Source organism: Choloepus didactylus, chromosome 3 (genome assembly GCF_015220235.1).
Source record: "Choloepus didactylus isolate mChoDid1 chromosome 3, mChoDid1.pri, whole genome shotgun sequence".
NCBI classification, from domain to species: Eukaryota; Metazoa; Chordata; class Mammalia; order Pilosa; family Megalonychidae; genus Choloepus; species Choloepus didactylus.
In genome coordinates, this window is record NC_051309.1 from 51,595,042 (window position 1) to 51,616,704 (window position 21,663).

Below are 21,663 nucleotides of genomic sequence, written 5' to 3' on the forward strand. Positions count from 1 at the left end.
AGCCTGAAGCTGGCCAGATTAAAAACATTATGGACAAAGTGTAATACTTCTCAGTTTCCTGGAGAAGATGCAACACTATAAACTTTGCATAATCTTGAAGTTGAGTACAGAGGGGGACAAAGGAAGTAGGGGGTTGGTTCAGTTTATCATTTTCTTTGATTTGTGAAATAAGAGTAACATCTAAATATTTTGTTTTCCAACTACAAAAGAATACGTGTCCTCATCACAGTAAAAACAATGCAAAGACGCATAAAGAAAAGGTTTACCTCCCCACTCACCTTTCTCTCATAATCTCTCAAAGCCAACCAGCAGGCTCGAATCCTTCCACGCCTTTCCCTTGCTCATATTTATACATTCAAGCATTGATGCACATCGATACGGATTTTTGTCTGTTTGAATTATCTCATACCTATTAACCCTTCAACTTGCTTTTGTTGCTTAATTATTGATCATGGGCATCTTACAAGTCGGTAGATGCAGCTCTAATTGTATATTTTTCCTAATTTCTTTAACATGAAATCTTTCTTGTACAAAAGATCATTCACATAGATTTTTTTAAGTCTTATTTAAGTTTTATTTTTCTTTATGTATGCCTTCCCTTTCTCTCCTTTTCCCACCATACCAAGTTTAACTTCTTAACTGGTATATTTCACTTACATGATTAATACAACAGAGTGCACAGGTAATTATTCTCTTTTTTTAAACGTGGTGAACATATGGCTTTTAATTTGGGATAAGATATAACCACTAAGGGTTTCAAAGCTAAGCATATATTATTCCTGAGATCTTTATTGAATGTGGTAAGGTTGATTGAATCTTGTGTTTTATTCATTCATGTGGCATTCTTCACAAAATGCTAAACAAGATAAATTCTCAAAATACCTGTCAACCTCACATTCTATGATTTATGGTATCAATAAGCTTTTTTATCCCAAGCCTTGGACTTACTATCCTGATTTAAGATAGCCAGTAGAGGGCGAGCTCATACAAAGCATGTAAGAATGTTTAAATGCTATGGTTTGTTAATTTTCTTTTGGTATGATAGGAGTATTTTGGAAGGAATGAAGTTATTTCAGGATATTTGTTTTTCCCATTGTTTTGCTTTATTTTGTTTGGAAATTTTTTATTTGATAAATAAAGTAATTTGAAAATAAAAAACTAAAAGCTACAGGACTGTTTTCAATGCAAGTTTGCTGGGGTGCCTAGCACAGTGTCCTAAATATAGATGAAGTTTTATGAATATCTTTTGAAAAAATGATCTCAATAGAGTCACAATGATATTTCACCTTTCAAAGTCTGAGATCAAGATTCTTAAACTCTACCTGAAGAGGGGATTCTTAAGTAAATGATGTTATATCCATGCCATGATAGAATACTCTGAAAACATGGCAAATCATATATTAAATGATGGTTATTTACATGAGAAAATGTCATTTCAATATCCCATGGCATACATAAGACTCAGAGATTTATCTTATACCTCCAACTCTAACTTCCTTTTTACCATTATTATTTTTAATAGTCTGATGAGTTACTACAAGAAACAGAACTTTGCCAGTCACCCCAGAAGCCCCTCCAGGTACCCTGTCCCCTTATAACCTTCTCCTTTCTAAAGCAATCACTGAATTTCATTATCACTTCCTCATTCTTCTTTATAGCTTTATTACCTAAGTGTGCACCCCTCCTAGATACTATAGTTTAGAATTGCCCATTTTTTAAATCTTTTGTCTTTAAGTCTCTTACAACCTATGAGCTCTTCCTCCATCCCGCATTTTCCCTTATTGTTTAACTATTGAAGAACCTATGGATGTGACCTGTAGAGTGTGCCAGAGTTTGAATGTTGCTGATCGCACATTCCTGAAAATTGGCAGCTGAATGCAGAGGACTGATCAGGTTTCATCCCTTTGGCAACATAAAAAGTGGGTGTGGTGTTCTTTCATCAGAAGGCCATCATGCCTCATTTCTCTTTTCCTGTTGTCAGCAGCTGTAGATTCTCAATGTCTTGACCCATTAATTCACTGTTTTATAAAATGGTCATAGTCTAATTTGATCGTTTATTTTTCACTTATTAGTTGGAAATACTTTTATAAAGAGACAATTCCTCTAGTCTATTATTTGCTTACCCAGTGGTAGTGTTCATAGAGGAAATACAAGATAAATGCTTGATTTTTTCCTTGTTTTACAAGTTTTCAAGAAAAATAAATTGATTTCCTATCATCTTCCAAAGGTATTCAATTGGTCATTTATTTATTAGTATCACTGTAAACTTATGGATTTGAACGTATTTAATGGGATTTAACCAATCACTATTATTTTCCTTTTTGAAGTTCAAATTGTTCAATCTTTGGCCGGTGGAAGCCTTTTCAAGTTGGTTCCTGGAACCTTTGGACATGACCATAATAAACTTTGAAAGCTTCCTCCTTATGTGATATTATCAGATTGTTTAGGGGCATTTTATGCATTTCTTTCCCAAGACCTAGAATCAGCCATTTCTCCAAAAAGTTCCTGGTTTCTTTTAATGGGAAATGCTAATTCATAACCACAGTCTGGGTGCATTAGGGATGCTCATTGCTACTGGGTTAGTCATTGTTTTTAGGCCTTTACAGTGGACAGAGCTAGGAAATATATATATATACACACACACATATATGTGTATGAATATGTATATATATGTATATGTACATGTATGTGTACATATACACATAAATGCATACATATATATACACACAAATACTGACATATACACATGAATACACATATTCATATATGTAAATATTTTTTAAGATAACAGATTTTTTTATTTCATACTAATACTTCCACTTCACATTCAGGACTGGATCAATTTTTAACTTTGCCACTTCCATATTCTATATTATCTGTAACTCTTTTCTTCCACACCAAGAATTCTAGGCTCTCTAGGGTATGCTAAAATTAGACTATCCCATAATTATTCACTTACTTTATCCAGATCACATGCACAACAGTCTCAGTAAAAGACAGCTGATACTACCACCAATAATACAATTATTGAGATGAATTTTAAAAGGCTTTGCATATGCTTTCCCCATTTCTTCCCATTTGAATACTATGCAATGTACTATTTCTATATTGTCTGAGTTTATAATCATTACATTCTCTCTCCCTTAAAATCCTCATTTATTCTTAGTTCTAAAATAAGTATGTTTATAGGTCTATATCTCTCGATTTATTTTGGTTATCTGAAGCCTATTCTCTGTTAGATTTCTCAGAAAGATTCATGGGAATCTCTGAGTTCTTACATGTTAGTAATAATTTGTGCCCTTTATACATGAAGGTTAGTTTTTATGGAAGTAAATCTTTGGCTTACACGTTCTTTGCTTGAGTATCTTAATATATTATTCCATTTTTTTCTGGTATGAGGTGTTGTAAAAAAAGTTTAATGATAATCTAATTTTTTTTTTTACTTTTTAAAGTAAATTTACTGGTTTTTGCCTTTATGCCCAAAGGATTGTTTCTTTTTATTTAAGTTCTAGTTATTTTACTAGACTATGTCTTCATGTTGGTCACTATGAATTGATATTCTTGGGTATGTGGTGTGCTCTTAAAGATGTAGTTTCAAACAATTCTTTACACAGGAAGCTTTCTTGAATTATGGCTTTTAGTAATTTTTATGTTCCTTTTCTTTAGTTTTCTCCTTCAAGGGCTCCTATTACTCCTATATTGGCTCTTTTTTGCTATATTCAATATGCATTCTTTCTATCAAAATTTTTTTATCTTTCACTTTTTTACTATATGTTAAACTTTCCTCCTTTTCATTTTCTATTTCTTTTGATATGTTGTGTTTATTTGTTCCTGAATTCCTTCTACTTCAGCCTTCATTTCAAAAGTAACAGCTATTTTTATTTCAAATTCTTTCCTGAGTTCTGTCCCCTCTTTTCTGAGTTTCTCTAATTCACATTTACATTGCTTTTTTATATCACATCATTTCTTGACATCTTTCAACAATTTTTGAACTAGAACTTTCCAGTTTTGATGTGTTCTATGGACATGATTTTTAAAACATGTTCCACATAAGTAGGGATGTAATTTCACTCCTTATTCTCTTTTGCTTTATAATATATTTGTATGTGATTTAATCTCAATATTTTTCTGTTGATTTGTTTTATGTAACACTGGTTTTACTGAACTTTTAGAAGGGAGAATAGTCCAGTGTGATTTTTTAACCTCATAACATCCCTCTCCTGTGTTATTTTTTCCTATCTCTTGTAGTGCTCAGAAATGTGGTGACTGTGGTAGACTGATTTATGCACTCCAATTTATACACATTCTTAATCTTAATCACATTCCTGTGGGTGTAAACCCACTGTAAATAGGACCTTTTGAAGGTGTTATTTTTAGTTAAGGTGTAGCCAACTAAAGCAGGATGACCCTTAATCGAGATTAATAGAGTTCTTGTAAAGGGAAGAAACTGGAAGCCATGGTCAAAGGAGGTCACAGGGAAAAGCAGCAAATTAGCAGGAACCTGGAAGACAAACGAGAGGACATTGCCATGTGATGGGAAAGCCAAGGATTGCAGCAAATCAGCACCAGAAAGCTACCTACCCTGGGAGAAGTTAGCCTTCTAGCCTCTGAAACTATGAGACAATAAATTCCTTATATAAGCCAATTCATTGTGTGGTATTTGTCACAGCAGCCAGGCAAACTAAGACTGACTTTTGTTATGAAATTTTCTGGCTCTGTCTTCCTCCATTCACTTTTATCTGGAACTTCTTTTTTCTTCTTCTCTATTGTCCCCCTACTGTTTTTAATTCTATGCCCTGTAGAATTTTGATTCTACTCCCAGAAGTTTCTTCTCAGTGTAGGAGCTTGTCCTGGAAGTGAGCCTTCATGCATCGGTTAGTAAATTAGCAAATTTGAAGAGTTCATAAGGCTTTACTGCACCAGCCCCTCAATGCTCACCATGGGCTCCCTGCACTCACCCACTGTTGGAATGGGCAAGCCCTTGCCATTTCAACTGCTGTTCTCAAATTGGTCCACTATACTTTCCAAATAATACAGTTTGTCTGTTTCAGGAGTTATCCTGTCCTTAGTTCCATCAGGCAATCTGTTGGTTCCCTCTGCTTCCTTCTCCACAGACACAATAGCGTGCAGATCTTGTTGTTTGTGGATTGTCCTCACATGCTTGTACTTTGAGGTTTGTGGGCATACCATGACATTAGGTTTTTGTAAATGTAGTCCATGGGTTTTTTTATTTGCTATGTATTTTCTCTATCTATCTATCTCTATATGGGGATTTAAAGAGATATAAAGCTGTTCTCCCCCTACCATCTTCCCAGAATTCCCCTTTACAATTACTTTTTAAGAATATATATCATTTTTTTGGAGGTGAATTTGAAGAGAAGCATCTCATTAATAAGATTGACTGCATTAGAAATTCCTTTGGGAACTCATTTCAAGATATCTTGATCATAAATAGACATACCAAACTTGTAGATAAACACTATAGCTATTTATTTACCTAATTAAAAATATTATGTTGCTAAATTGGGGGGAGTTTTATAGCAATATTGGTCCACCTTGATAAATCTTAGCAACAGTTCCAATGAGTCACAGAAGTCCACCATGAAGAAATTATGTTCCATCACCATAGTCAACCTCTTTCAGATGAGTCTCTAAAGAATTAAAGAGCAGCTAAAGAGATGTGAGAAAAGGTTATCTCTTCTATTTTATCATATAAAATAAAATGTTAAGGCTATATTTCTTTTATTTCTCTTAATAATGTAGAGGCTTACTATTAACATTTATTGGGAGCTTATTATGTGCCATCACTGTGCTAAGCGTATTACATATACTACCTCATTTAACCTTAATAGCAACACTAAAAGATAGGTTGTATTATCATGATGGTTTTTAGCAGATGAGTCCATTAAGTTTATAGAGGTTAAGGACATTACCCAAGATCACACAGCTAATAAACAGCCAGAGCCAGGACCTGAATCCCAAGTTGAAAGTCTTAACCGTTATGGTGCATGGCTTATTTACCACACTCCTGAACTACCTGTCCCTCCAACTGAAGCTTGCAAAGAGAGGGAAAGGAATTGTCAGACCAATGGGAAATCATGTGAAGAATAAAGCTGGGCTATTCAGTTGTGTCTCAAATCCAAGGAATAATAGTCTCTGATACTGGTAAAGACCTTCAAATATTTTCAAGGGCATGAAGATTTTTCTCTTCATCTTTACAGAGAACCAAGCACACACACACCATCCTTAAGTGTTTTGTATGATAAAGAATAACATTTCTACTCTCACCTGGAATTTAGGCATGTACACTGTTTTGACTAGCATGTGAAGAATGAGGGGACTAATGTCTATACCAGCACTTGACACCCAGAAGCAAGGATGTTCAAATATTTGCTGAGTACATTTGGCAAGAACATATATAGTGGATGAGAAAGCTGGTAAGATAGTGAGACGCTACAGAAACTGTCAGAACACATTTGAAGAATATAAAGACAGAATGATCTCCCAAACTAAAAAGTTATCTGCAGGAAGTCTGGGATCATGTCTGCCTTCTCCACCACTAAAGTTCTCAGTGCCTGGACCATCCCACATGCACTACAAATAGTGGCTGAATGTATGAACCAGAGTTATCGATGCCCTTCCTACAACTTCTTATTTTGAAAGGAGATATATATTTTTAAATTCCTAATTTTGAGGTATTTCAAATATAGAGAAAATTTTATACCAGGCATCCAGTTAACCTCCCTCTCAAGTTTGAGCCAGGCTAATGTTGCCGTTTCTACATTTTTTGAATCTGACAATAAATGCCATTCCACATCGAACAACGCCAAAGCTTTAATAATAATCACGTCTTTGGGATGACACTGCCACTCTTCACAATTACACATTCCAAGTTGAAGATGAAGTGAAGAAGTAATTCTGATGATGTTTCGGGGCAAAATTGGAGGTAAGGAAAGCAGAGGGAAACACTGGACTCAAATGCATATGTAATTTCTTCTGAATCAATTTAGTGGGAGCAAATGGCAGTGTGTCTGAATGGCCAGAGTACATCCCCTTGAACCGTTTTCTCATTTGAGAAATAGAGGGGATTGGGTATGGTGCTTTCAGCCAAACAGTTAAGTGCTCATAAAAATAAACAAGATGGTCTGTCATCAGGGTTTTTAATTGGCTGCCTCCCTCAAACTCCTCCTGGCCCACGTTTTTCACCCCTTAATACAGCCTAACAGTTACAAGAGCACTTCCCATATAAGAACAACCCTGACCCAGAAACATCCCCCCAATAAATCTAGGACCCCAAAACTGCAGCAAATCCAAGGACCTGAGCCTTTTGCCCTTCCCCCCACCTCCAACTTCCAAGGGCCTTAGACTGAGAGGATGTGTGTTATTTCCGTCTTATGAAATATTTAGAATAAGCAAATTCATAGAGACAGAAAGCAGAATAGTGGTTACCAGGGGCTTGGGGGGGGGGCGCATGTGGGGAGTTATTGCTTAATATTGTTTGGAAGGATGAAAATATTCTGGAAATATGATGGTGAAAGTTACACAATATTGTGAATATACTTAACGTCACAGAATGGTACTCTTAAAAATGGTTAAAATGACTTTTAAATAAAATGATGTTATGCATATTTTACCACAATTATATATATATTTAAATGCCAACCCATTTGCCAACCAAAAACTTACTGGCCTGCTTCTAAATTTCTATCCCAAGCTGTAGGTGAGGCAAAAAATTAATTATCAAAAGTGAAAGGGATAGCAGAATATAAGGCAGAGCCAAGGAGTAAGAAATTGTTACTACAAATCAGAGCCTTTGGGGGCTTTCTGATTCATTTTAAATTTCCCGTGAGCACCCACGCAGTGCTCCGCCACTCCTGCCCACTCTCCTGCAGACTCATGAGGGTCAGCCACCTGCTTACACCATTTGGTGCTGTTACCTGGTCACCAAAACAAATTAACATAATAGTTCCAAGATCACTGAAGGTCAGCAAAGTTCCTGGAGAGGTGAGAATACATTTTATTAAAAGAACAGACTAGTTTTATGTGGCTATTTAGAAGAACTCCATATTTGCTTCTTTGATCAAGTTTCCATTTTCGAAGCTGTGCTGTAAAAAGGAAGAAAGATAGCATCTGCTTGCAGACGGAGCCAAGGAAATAATATGTAGGAGCTGATGTTGAGTTGAAAGTAATGGTAATGATATTAAGCAAAGTGGATTTATAACCCATTCACAATGACACATTTGTTTCTGATTTAAGTTAATTAAGACCATTTTGGTTCTTTTCTGCTACCACATGCAACCTTTAACAAAGAAAAAGAAAACAGATATACTTTTTTGGAGGGATTCCAGACTTCAGAGTTTTAAAGTCAATGCAAAAGAAAAAAGCTGAAGGTATATCCTGATATGATGATTGCACTTGTCAGCTGTTATACTTACTACAGTTTTTCGGACTGTTGGAGTCACAGAGAGAGCTACCACCACATGAATCAAGGCAGGAATTGTAGAGGCATCTTTGGTCTCCTTCTTGACACGGAGTCTGACCTACCAAGGGGGGGAAAGGAACGTTCACTTTCATCAGCTGCAAATTCCTTACACTGGGATCTAAAGGATCAAGAATGTCTGGTGGAGCTGAGGAATGACACAACTTTAATTTCCTTCCAATTTCTCCAAAAATAGTGAACACATGTTGAATAGGTATTTTCAAGATTAATTTTCCCAGCAACTAAATATTGCATAGTTGTTCCAAAAGGATTCTTTAGGAATGAAGAAATAAAAGACAACCTGCTCTAGAAACCAAGTTATTGTTTTTAATGGGAAAAAAAAAATAGTGTTTTATTTTTCTATGGGTGCATACACTTGATTACAATATAAAATTCAAGTGATTTGAGGGAGAGGGCAATATAAAGATGTTGAAATTCTGAATATTAAATGGCATTTTTCAGAGACTCATTTGCTCCCAAACCTCATCTTCCCTCTAAGGAATATACTTTCTCTAATAACAAATAGGGCATCAACACCAATGCAATAATGATATTTATCATAGTACAAGTCTTATGCAGTTGCTATCAATCTTTTCTATATGTCCTTGGAAAGTATCATCAGCCTAACTGTGATGATCTGAGAACTGGGTTTCTTGTTTCCGAATGAATGACAGCAGTAACATCTGCCTTCTCCTAATCGCTTTTCCTTAAGATATGTGAGGAGGAAACTGTTTTTCCCATTGATTTCCAAGTTATTTGTAGATTAAATGGATAAGGTAATAAATTACTGCCCAATCTCTTTTTAGCTCTCCCCCATCATACACAATTACTTTCAGCCATGTCATCTGGAATCTAGAAAATCTTGCAAGTCATTTTTAAATATGAATGACAGCATGCATAAACATATGATCATTGCTATCTGTAGATTCTAAGACAATGTTTATTATATTAGAATCTTTCTCCTTTCCAGTACCACTAATGAGCAGCACTATATATATTAGCCTTGCAGAAAAAAGATGTCACTCTTGTTTTCTTCAACTGTCAACAGGTTCAAACAAACCTAGGTTAATTTCCATGAGTTTAGGCCTTTAAGGAAATTTTATTGATAGCATTCCTTCATTATTTCAGCAGATATTAAGTGACTGCTATGTGCTAGGCACTGAGTAATAAGAGATTAAAGGGCATGACACCCTCTGTGAAGTAGCTTATACTCCAGGAGGGATATTGTCATGAATAAAACCTTACAATGCCATGTGATGCTATGTTCTAGTTTGCTAATGCTGCAGAATGCAAAACACCAGAGATGCATAGGCTTTTATAAAATGGGGGTTTATTTCACTACACAGTTAACAGTCTTAAGGCCACAAAGCGTCCAAGGTAACACCTCAGCAATCGGGTACCTTCACCGGAGGATGGCCAATGGCGTCCGGAAAACCTCTGTTAGCTGGGAAGGCAGCTGGCGTCTGCTCCAAAGCTCCGGCCTCAAAACAGCTTTCTCCCAGGACGTTCCTCTCTAGCAAGCTTGCTCCTCTTCAAAACATCACTCCCAGATGCACTCACTTTTCTCTCTTTGAGTCAGCTCATTTATATAGCGCCACTGATCAAGGCCCACCCTGAATGGGAGGGGCCACGCCTCCATGGGAACATCTCATCAAAATCATCACTCAACAGCTGGGTGGGGCACACTCCAAGCAAATCTAACCAACACCAAAACTTCTGCCCCACACAAGACCACAAAGATAATGGCATTTGGGGGACACAATACACTCAAACCGGCACATGCTATAATGAGGGTGTTTGAAAAGAGCAGTGGAAGCAAACCAGGGCAGTAATGGGATGCTTCTTAAAGGGGTTTCCTAGGCAAATGAGGAAAATTGGGATGAGAGGGGAGGATGGGTTTCCTAAGCAGACAGCAGTATATACAAAGGTCTCAAAGTAGGAAAGTCACTGAAGTTTAAACCTCAGAGAAGAAAGTGTGAGAAAGGCTACACCAGTAGGCAGAGAGCAGATCCTGAAAGGTTTTAAAGGCCTAAATCTTTAATAGAGGCCAAAGTCCTGGGAGAAGTGGTCCCAGCTGCATTCTGGAGTCCTGTCTAGCATAACAATCCAGCATTCAATTTGACAATTGTTATTCTCCAGCACCACTCTCCCCTTCACTCTTAGCTCTCTAATCACAATGATAATTAAGTTGAATTCATTAGAGTGAATAATATAAAGATGTTATTTTTTTTACATTTTGATCATTTCGTATGACTTTCTTACATCTCACCCATATAAAGAATTCACTTAAAAATCCTGCCATTGCAGAATGAAGAATCCAAAATTATTTCAAAGACAGTCAAATTATGCAGAAAGAAAGAACAATTATGCTTAGAAAAGCGTTCCTTCTAAATTTTAACATTAGTAAAACTAAGCACTCCTTATATATTATTTTTATGTAATCATTCTGTTATTAAAAATCTCTCCCTGTAGGTCTTGCATGCTTTTTCGCTATAGATGTTTTAATAATGAATATTCATAAGATAAAAATAATTTAAAGCTACAAGTGACCAGTCTCATTAGCCATAGAGTCCCCCCCAAATGCTTTAACTTGAGAAAAGATCACATAATAATAGCTAGCATTTCCTTAGTTCTCACCATTTGCCAAGCCCTGCTTTAAGCTCTTTATTTCAGTTGACTAGTTTGGTCCACACAATGACCCCAGGAAATAGTTATCACTATCCCACGTTTACAGACCAGAAAACTGAGACATAGATCAGTTAAGAAACTTGCCTAAACTCAACCAAATAGTAAGCAGCAGAGCTGGGGTTTGAACCCAGGCCCCTGGGTTCCAACAACCACATTCTCAGCAACTAGACTATGTGTGTATCATATAAACAAATGTAGTGATTTTTATGTCTAGGGATATTCTTACAAGCCCCATACACAAAAATAATTTTACACAAACTAGGGCTTTAAAACAATTGGTGTGGAACTTTCTTTTCCTACAGAAATAGTCACATATTAAAAAACAACTTATTTGATATACTTTTATTTTTAAGTTTCACACATGGAAATCAGACTCCTTTTAAAGTATATTTAAGTATATGCTTGGCAATGTGAAGTATTAAACGGCTTTTCCCAACACAGTTTTTTTAGGAAGCTGTCATATTTAATTTCAAGAGTCAATTCCTTCTAATTGGAATCTAATTTAATCAGATTCTATATTCTGGAATTTTCTAATTTTCATGGTGCTGCCTTTCCTCATAAGACAGCTAACTGAATTTGACCATGCTGTTTAAGTGTTTAATCTTTAGCCTTCACCATTAGGAATGATTTTCAGGATAAGTTGCTTGAGAATTACATTCACCACAAGAAAGGGTTTTCAGGACAACCAGAACTATAAGGACCAGTGCATTTGGCAATCTGGAATTATTTATGTTGGAATCCATTTAAGCATTAAGTTACTTCAAACTTTTGCTTTGATCCCAAGGAAAGGTCCAAAGATAAAGGAATGCTTCAGCTGATGCAACACCCACTTACTGTCACCGCAGTTCTCCTCATCACTCCCATCCTTACAGTCTTCATCTCCATCACACTGGAAAGTGCTGGGGATGCATTGTCCATTTCTGCATTCCACCAGACCCTGGCTGTGACAGGCTAGGAAAAGCCAGAGTAAAATATTCACTTTATTTATTAGTACAACTTTCAGTCAGAGAGCTATAAATGATTCCCATTTTTCTGGTATCATCAAAAAATAGTGTTCTGCATATATGAAGCTTCTGCATAAATGAATGAATGTATTTCACAATTCTTGAAAAATTCTGGGTATTTTTGGAATGGAAAATTTTCTAAAACTTTTTAGAGTTTCTCTGTCCTACTAAGTAGCACTTATTAAAAATTCAAGTTTTCCTTGATAACTGCATGGTGTGAAGTGTATTAATGATGACAGAAGTAATACAACTAACAAGAAAAGCTGAAGTTTATTAAGGGATTACTATATGGAAAGAATTAACTATGCTAGGTGCATTGTGTAAATGAACTCAAATCCTCAAACAAACTTGCAAGGTAGAAATTATTCTCCTTGTTTTACAGATGAGGAAACTGAAGCTTCAAGACTTTAGTGTATTTCTCAAAGCCAAATGGCTGTAAGAGGTAGGGCGGGAATGTGAAGGCAAGCTTCTCTGACTCCAAGCCCAAACATTTCATTCCACTCCTACCTGCCTTAATGGGCCAACAAAATAACACATTTGAAAAGACTCACATAGTACACAACATACAACGAACACTTTATTTCAAAACTTGCTTATGACATCTGATATTCAAAAGGAATGGTCTAATGGCCATTTAACATACTGATTCCTGTAGGTTCCCTAAATTCTATCCCTATTGTCTTTTAGAGCACCAGAAAGCCATGTACCATGGCACTTGAGCCTTCATTGAGTTACGGTCTAAAATTAAAATCCTCTTCTCTTGAATCAGAACTCAACACCAGAATGGTATATTTGAGCATCATGTCCTTGCTTTCCCAAGATCTGTCAAGACACAGTCCATTCTGTTACTGTGTCCAAGGACTCAGATGATAAATCCCAGTTCAAATTCAGTTAAGGGAAGGGGAAGGCTTGGCATTGTATGTTAATTAATATATGCCTTTTCTAATGTAAAATATTAAAACCATATAATCCTCATTTCTATTTTTGCCTTGAATTATAGGCAAATTAAATATTTACTCTCATATGCAGCAACTTCTCCTACTTTTGTTAAACAGCAAAAGATGAAATGAAAAGCTTAATTCGTTCAAACATGTAAAAAGTACATCATACTAGCACTTTCAGGTCAACAGCACCTACTTTAATACCTGGCTGCTTCCATTCATGTTTATTGTTCCCTAGTTTGTCTACTATATTTCTAGGGGAAATAAAGAGTTAATAGTCATATTTATTTTTATTAGCTAGGTAGTGAAACAGCTACCTGAAGACTTCATTCACCCAGAAACACAACAGGTTATAAAGTTAGAGTTATTTCACACACTCTCTGTATCACTCTATGGATATCAAAGGCCATTGTCTTCTCTCTCCATGTTCTCTCACAAATGGCCCCTGAGAACATGTTTGAAGGCACCTTCAAGGAAGCTTGGTTACTCTTATATCCTTTGCAGAAGAAAATTCCTCCAGTCCCTGAGAGGGGACCCCCTCTGACAAAGTCCCAGACACACAAAGGACACATATGGAGCAATGAGAGACAAAACACACACCTGCTTGGCCAGTTCACCAAAGTTCAGCTTGGAGTTTCAGGGAGATAGGTGTGGAAGTCAGATACTCTACATTATTATGGTCATTGCAACCCTTGATTTTTATCTTTAGAGGCCAAGAGCAAAGGATATCAATCTTTCCCTTTGACTCTGATTTAGAGAGTGAAACTTCATTTGTCTAAACAGATAGAAAAGGAAAAATAAGTAAAATGATGATACTTGGGACACTCACAGCAATTGACCTCATCAGATTTATCCACACAGTCATGGTCCCCGTCACACACCCACTCGAGCGCAATGCAACGCCCATCTCCACAGCGATGCTCCTTTATGGGACTGCAATCTGGTGAAAACAGAAACTCATGAGAAGGTAGAGAACCAGCATGACAAAGCAGTTATAACTCTATGGCTCATAGATCCATTTGAAGAGGGTCTGTTCCAAAACCTTCAGTGACTTTTCTGCTATGGGTCTGACATAATTAAATTATTTCCCACCCAGATGTGTGCCCTGCTGACCATCATCACGTGGGGTAAGGTATGTTTGTTTTTCACATGAATAACAACTCCTTTCCCAGGACACATAGTTTGTTCTTGTTATTGCTTGCCTTGTTTAGTCTTTGTTTTCTTTCCTTATGAAGTATTTGTGACTTTGTAGATAGCTGACTTGATGTATTTTTGACAACTCTATCATGTTTCCAACAATTGTAATTTACCTCACTCCAGTAATTTGGAAACTCTGATATTTCTTCATTTCATCTCTCCTGATACTAAGCTTAGGTTTTCTATTGAACTGCCTTAATATATAACTCATCTTTGAAATAATGGCTGGGTGAGCAATACGAAATATTTGTGGGTTTTTTTTTTTTTTTTTCATGATTCTTCTTAGCCTGTATTGTACCCTGTCCTAATCTATACAATCCCAGAAAAAGACAGAACTATGTAGTAAGCTTCTTCACAGAGGGAAGAATCCCACAGGATACTATAACAAATTATGTACCCAGAAAAACCAGGTTCTTAATCTTAATCCATTTCTGTGGATGTGAACTCATTGCAAATAGGACCTTCTGGAGATGTTATTTTTAATTAAGAAGTGGCCCACCTGAACGAGGTTGGGTCTTAATCCTAATACTGGGAGATTTATGAAGAGAAAGCCACATAGAGGAAGAGAAACTGGAAGTCAACGGAACCCAAGACAAAGGAGAAAACATCAACATGTGATGGGAAAGCCAAGGAATCCAAGGATTGACAGCCAGCTAGAATGCTTCTGACCCTGGGAGGAAGTGTTTGAGTTTTCTAGGCTGCTCCAACAAACACCATGAAATGGATTGGCTTAAACAATAGGAATTTATTAGCTTACAGTTTTGAGGTTGAGAAAATGTCCAAATCAAGGCATCATGAATGCAATGCTTTCTTCCCAAAGACAAGCTGCTGGTGATCCTTGGCTCCTCTGACACACGGCAAGGCACATGGCAAGTCTGCTGGACTCTCCCTTCTCTTCCAGGTTTTATTGATTTCAGCCCCTTGCTTCCTTGGTTTCTCTCTCTCTCTTCTCTTTCTCTCTCTCTCCCTGTATTTCATTCTTTTATAAAGGACTCCAGTAATAGGATTAAGACCCACCCTGAATGAGGTGGGTCACACCTTACCTGAAGTAGCCTCATCAAATGGTCCTACTTACAATGGATTTACACCCACAGCAATGGATTAACTTTAAGAACATGTTTTTCTGGGATACATACAGCTCCAAACCACCACAGGAAGCAAGTCTTCTAGCCTCTGAAACCATGAACCAGTAAATTCCTGTCTTTCGCCAACCTACTGTGTGATATGTATCTTAGCCTGGAAACTAAGATACTTTGCCATGAGAAGTGGTAAACCTATATATAAAGTGCCCCTTAAAAGATGTATGTAGATTCATGTAACAGATTCAATAATGAGAAACTAATATGTGTTTCCATTTACAGTCCCACTGCCATAGACATTGTTGGTCTGGAAGGATCATGGAATTTAAAGGGTATTTTGGAAGAATAAGGTGAAGATAAGGAAGACATAGTGCAGAGAAAATAAGAAAGGAACAAGAGATGTGATGCTTTGGGCAGGCATCAGAAGGGCTACCGCATGCTCACCCTGCTAAAGATGGCAGCCCAGGTAGAGATGAGTCTAAGTGAAAATCATAATTATGGTGATTAGATAAGGACAATAGTCTCTCTGAGAGTGCAAATTTCATGTTTTTCTACCATAGTCAGTGGAATTATGTTGAGTGGTAAGTCCCTTTGACATATTAATTATACCTTGGACATTTTCACTGACCTTTCCATTTCCATCTCTTGCCCTAGTTATTTAATAGGTAAAAGGAGAGGCTGGATTAGATGATTTCTAAGTCCTCTCCAGCGATACAGTCTATGATGTACATACTCACCAATTCCCTCTCATCTTTTGTTACAGGGAGGACCAAACCCAGAATATAATCCATATCCATCAGTAACCCATGGGATGACTTGTACAAAGGTACATTTTTCAGTGATGGGCAACTAGAAAGGAACTCCTACAAGTTATCTATTTTCCCAGCATGGGGCCATTACTGACAGTTGCCACTCTGAAACATTCCTCTCATCATACACCTGACCCTTTCCCAGCATTCCTACCAATATTTTCTAATGCTGAAAACTGGCTCACATCATTTTCCTAGCCTATTCTCACCCCAGCTGGCCCTTTTGTTCTTATTCCTAAGTTGTAATGTCACTCAATAAATTCTAAAAAATTTAAAAGCTATTCACAAAGTCACAATGATGGATAAGCAAGAATTTTGCTGATTTTAATTCAGAAGATGACACTCAGAATTGAACACAAATCCTTCAAAGTTAGGCTTATTCTTTAAAGGATCAGGAGATCAGCATTTATACTTAACACAAATATGTAGTCATAACTCTAAGTATAGCTATAGTGTGTAAGTAGTCTCTGTAGTACATGGCAATTAAATAAAGGAGGGGTCTTTGGTTATATATAGCAAGGGAGATCAGTAAATATATCCATCTGCAAAGTTTTGCTCAAAGTCTCAAAATTTAAACACAAGCCATTAAATTTAACCAGAGAACACTTTCAACAAGAAAAAAATACTAACATATCAACATTTACCTGTCTTTCCTCAAACCCTTCTTTAATATTTCCTTAGTATGACTGTTTATGAAAGAAATATTATATATATACACATCATGGGTGAGATTAGTGATTCAAAAAATCCCTTCCTTCTAAAAAATAATAAACCAACTACTTTGTAATTTAACCTGCTAATCATATTAACAAACAGGCTACAAGTCATTGGTTATACATCTCTGTGATTTTAAATTAAAACCTTTAGAGAAACAATGCTTCTACTTACCACAGTTTTGTTCATCACTCAGGTCCCCACAGTCATCATATCCATCACACACAAGGGTATAATTAAGGCACTTGCCTGTGTGACAGTGAAACAGATTCTCACTGCAGTCTGCAAATAAGAGAAGACATACCAACATGTCATTAGAGCAGTAAAAATCCTTTTTACTGGATTTAGCAAAAGCATAACATGGGAGATCGTGGGGATTGAAACATGTTCAAGTCCTGAACCCCACTCCTGTGGCTGTGAACTCGTTTGTAAATAGAATCTTTAAAGATCCTATGAGGATGAAGCCAAATCGAATCAGGGTGGGCCTTAATCCAAACCTTATAAGTAGAGGAAATTGGGACATGGAAATAGAAGCCACAGGAGGGGATCAAAGGTGACAGATTGTCATGTAACAGAGACAGAGATTCACTGCCAGCGAGCCACCACCAGAACACTACAGACTTCGGAGAAAGCATGGGCTGCTAAATACCCTGATTTTCAACATCTAGCCTCAAAACTGTGAGACAATAAATCTCTGTTTTCAAGCCAACCAGTCTGTAGTATTTGTCATAGCATCCCTGGAAAACTAGGACAGGAAGGAAACAGTCAAGTTCATCGGTCCACGCGTGTTGTTTTACAGGTGAGGGGACTGCAGCCCAGAGAGGTCCAATGAGTTGCCCAAGCTCGCATAGTCTAAAACCAGGACTAGGACCCTCTGGCTCTCAAGCCAGTGCTTTTATCACTTCATGAAACTCATTATCTGACTTCCACTTTATGTCACAAGAAGGTTCCTTTATAGCTGAAGATGAGAAAAGACATTCTCAATTCACCATAGTTCCTGATGAAGTTCAGGTTCATAAAGAATGAGCAACCTTAACAGGGGATATGGAGTTGTTCTCTGAAAATATTTCTTTAAAGTATTAGTTTACATTTGTAAATGACAAATGTATTAAAAATCATGGAGAGAAAAAGTCATTTAGATTATGAAGTTGTTTCCTACTTTCCATAACGTGACCCTCAAATAAGCAAGTACCATCCCAGATTATTGTGGCAAGATGAGAATGAGTGCTACCTTATCTCAGGAAGTTTATATGTTAATGTTGGAATAAACAACATGCAGAGAAATGGTTTCTCAATCTTAATAAGAAGATGGGTCTTGTACTCAGATAAACTAGAAATCCAATCCTGGTTCTACCATCTACCAGCTGTGGAATTTTGAGTGTTTTACTTAAATTCTCTGAGTCTGTGAACTCATCCATGAAATTGGGATAAAATCAACTACTTACTAGGGTAAAATAACAATGTAGGATGTCAGGACAGTTATGTTAATGGGGAAAGTATAGTTTTTACAACAAATAGTGATGGGACAATTAATATTAATGAGCAAAAAAATGAGTCCTGAACCTTACCTCAAATCTTACACCAAAATTAACTCCAAATGGATCACAGACCTAAACGTAAGAGCTAAAATTATAATGCTTTTTTTGAAGAAAAATATGGAAAAAAATCTTTGTGACCTTGGGTTAGGCAAGAAATATCAAATGCAACATCAAAAGCACAAGTTATAAAAGAAAAAAATTAATAAATGGGACTTCACTAATTTTTTTAATTTGTGCTACAGAATACTCCATTAAGAAAATTAAGACAAGCCAGAGTGGGAAAAAATATTTGCAAATCATACCTGTATATATCAAATATATATAGAATTCTTATACTCAATAAGAAGACAACCCAATTAAAATGGACAAAAAAACTTGAATAGAAAGTTTTCAGCAGAGATGTACATATGGCAAATAAATAAATGAAAAAGTGCTCATCATCATTAACCATTAGAGAAATGCAAATAACACCACAATGAAATATCACTTCTCACCCATTAAAATGACTATAATATAAAAGACAAGACAATAAAAAATTCTGGTGAGAATGTGGAGAAATTGGAACCCTCAAGCATTGCTGTTGGGTATATAAAATGGTGCAACCACTTTGGAAAATACTTTGGTACTTCCTCAAAAATGTAAACATAGTTACCATATTACCTATCAATTCTAGTCCTTGAACATACCCAAGAGAATTGAAAACATAGGATCATGAAAAAACTTTTGCATGAATGTTCATAGCATTATTCATAATAGCCAAAAACTGGAAACAATCCTCATGCCCATCCACAGATATGATGAATTAATAAACAAAATGTGGTGAATGGATAAACAAATGTAGTATTTCCATACAATGGAATACCATTCAGCAACTTAAAGGATCAAGCTACTGATACATACTACAGTATGACTCCATTAATGAAATGCCCAGAAAAGACAAATTTATGGCAAGAAAAACAGAGCATTGTTTACCTGTGGCTGGGGTGGGTTTGGGAGGGTGGAGTGGAGACTTACTGCAAATGGGTTTGAGGGAAATTTGGGGGGGTGGGGAGATGGAAAAGTTCTAAAGCTGGACTATGGTGATGGTTGCACAAAACTATATATTTTTTAAAAATCCATGGGTGAAATTTATAGTATACAAATTATACCTCATGAGAATTGTAAAAAATGTCTAAGAATAATATAAGTAAAGAACCCTGCATTTAATAGAAACTAGATAAAAACATGCTGTATTTCCCTTCTTTTAAAGTTAAGTGCAAGAAGAGGTTGCTTACGGTTGAGTGAGAACATGGAGTATGGAAAGAATTTCAGTAGGATGGTGGAATGAAAAGGTCAATCTGTCTTATGTGCAGGGAATAGTAAGAACAAAACAAAGAGGTGAGAAATGAGGGCACATTTGAGGATTGGTTTAGTTGGATGATGAGGACCAGGAGTCAACAGCCTAATCTACTGAATTCTGGCTGATTATTTTTCCTCAAGCAGAAATCTGCATCTCATGCAACTGATGAATGGGTACCTCTTTATAATAAACATCCTAAATTGGTGATAATTCGTTATCAAAAGTCTTGTACATTGATCAATTAAGCTGTTAGCTGCTTCAAAATAGTTACTTGTTATTTACATTAATCATAAATTTCTATTTCAAAAGCCATTTTCTAAAAATAAACTACTTAAATACTTTTAGAATCATATCACTATAGAAATAAAATGAGCTTCAGAAATCCTGCGTTCAGTCCTCTCATAGACACATACAGACACATAGACGCATACAGACTTTTGTAAGTGCTTTTAAATTTTTATTTCCCCCAGACTGAATAATTTTCGAATGAGAATAATCATCACAAGGGAAAATACAAGAACCGGAAAGAAGTCCTAGCTATCATCTTAACAGTACTACTTCCTCCCATCCAGCAGAGGGCACTAACTCCCCACCCTGCACCTCACTGTGGAAAGGAGCTCACGCACACATGCTATCAGAGTTGAGAAAGGCTATGACTGTTTTTCTGCCAATCAGGCAGAGATGGGGAATTTGTGTATCACGATATATACTTTTCCTTGGGAAGTTTTAAAAAGCCTTTCTGATTTTTGTTTTGCTTTAATCTACATAGTTCTCATAGAGAATTTTTGAATCATTCTGTTAGCAGGAGCACTATCTAGGAAAATTTGGCTTCTTAATTTTAGTGCAAAAGTAGATGGGGGATAGGGGCAGATTTTAAACCATACAAGGTTTTGTTGTTTTCTTTTTTTCTTTTCTTTTCTTTTTTCTTTTTTCTTTTTTTTCTTTTTTTAAGCAGTACACTTCACTTTTTGGGAAAGTAGGATGCTGGAGAATCAGATACCCCTTTCAGAATCTGATTAACCTGAGAATACACCAAAAATTGCAAAACCTTCTTGTATCCTCTGTGAGGCCCATGCTGGGAACCCCAGTAATTCATAGTAAGATGCCTCACTGGAAGATTTTTTTAATGATGTTTTTATTTATTAAATTATCTTATAAATGGAGATGACTCAGGCATTAAGATAAATTCCTCATTATTCACACAGGTGCTGAATCAACTTTCTGCTGTTATGACTTGTTTGGTTAGAAACCATTTTCAGAGGTTAAATACAAAATTAGCTGCATTTGGCAAACAACTTGTTACCTTACTAAGGTCTGCATGATTAGTAAACATAAAACCTTAACCAGAGGCACTGCACGGCCAGTACACAGCACATAGCAAAGATCACAGTGCCCCCTTTTATTGGAAAAACTGTTTATTTGAACTGAAAAGAGATGCTGTCAGCACAATTTGGGGCCAACAAATAAAAATTTTCAAAAGCTGCTTGCTACAATTTTCTTGCTCAATACAAGCATGATTTTGCATGATGTTTTTCTACATATAGATCTTTTTCCTTAATGAGAACTCAATACAAAATGCTACCTCTGAAGTTTTTGGAAGTTAATATTTATTCAATTTAGCATCTCATATACACACCATTAACTTTTTTTCCTCAAAATTATCAAATTAAAGCAGAAAACCAAAGAACAGAAAGCCTTTATCAAAGGCTTCATTCAATTTGCTCAATCTCTGTGACTCTATGAACATAAGTGTGTTTTTGAACTCAAGATTTACATCCAGAGGCTCAATTTCTATTTATAGAACATTAAAGATGGAAGAGACCAAACATCATTTGGTTCCACCCCCTCATTTGACAGATAAGTAGAGAGGTTAAA

At 36.3% G+C, this 21,663-nt stretch overlaps 1 protein-coding gene across 1 annotated transcript in view; it reads right to left on the minus strand.

Moving 5' to 3' along the window:
* The window catches only part of CORIN (corin, serine peptidase), a 282,039-nt gene that overhangs the window by 65,076 nt on the left and 195,300 nt on the right, over positions 1 to 21,663 (minus strand). Inside the window, exons 7-10 of the mRNA XM_037828932.1 lie at positions 17,086 to 17,193; positions 13,942 to 14,052; positions 12,002 to 12,118; positions 8,436 to 8,540 (exon numbers count right to left, since the gene is read on the minus strand). Coding sequence (XP_037684860.1) covers positions 8,436 to 8,540; positions 12,002 to 12,118; positions 13,942 to 14,052; positions 17,086 to 17,193 — 441 coding nt within the window. The remainder of the gene's footprint in view (positions 1 to 8,435; positions 8,541 to 12,001; positions 12,119 to 13,941; positions 14,053 to 17,085; positions 17,194 to 21,663) is intronic.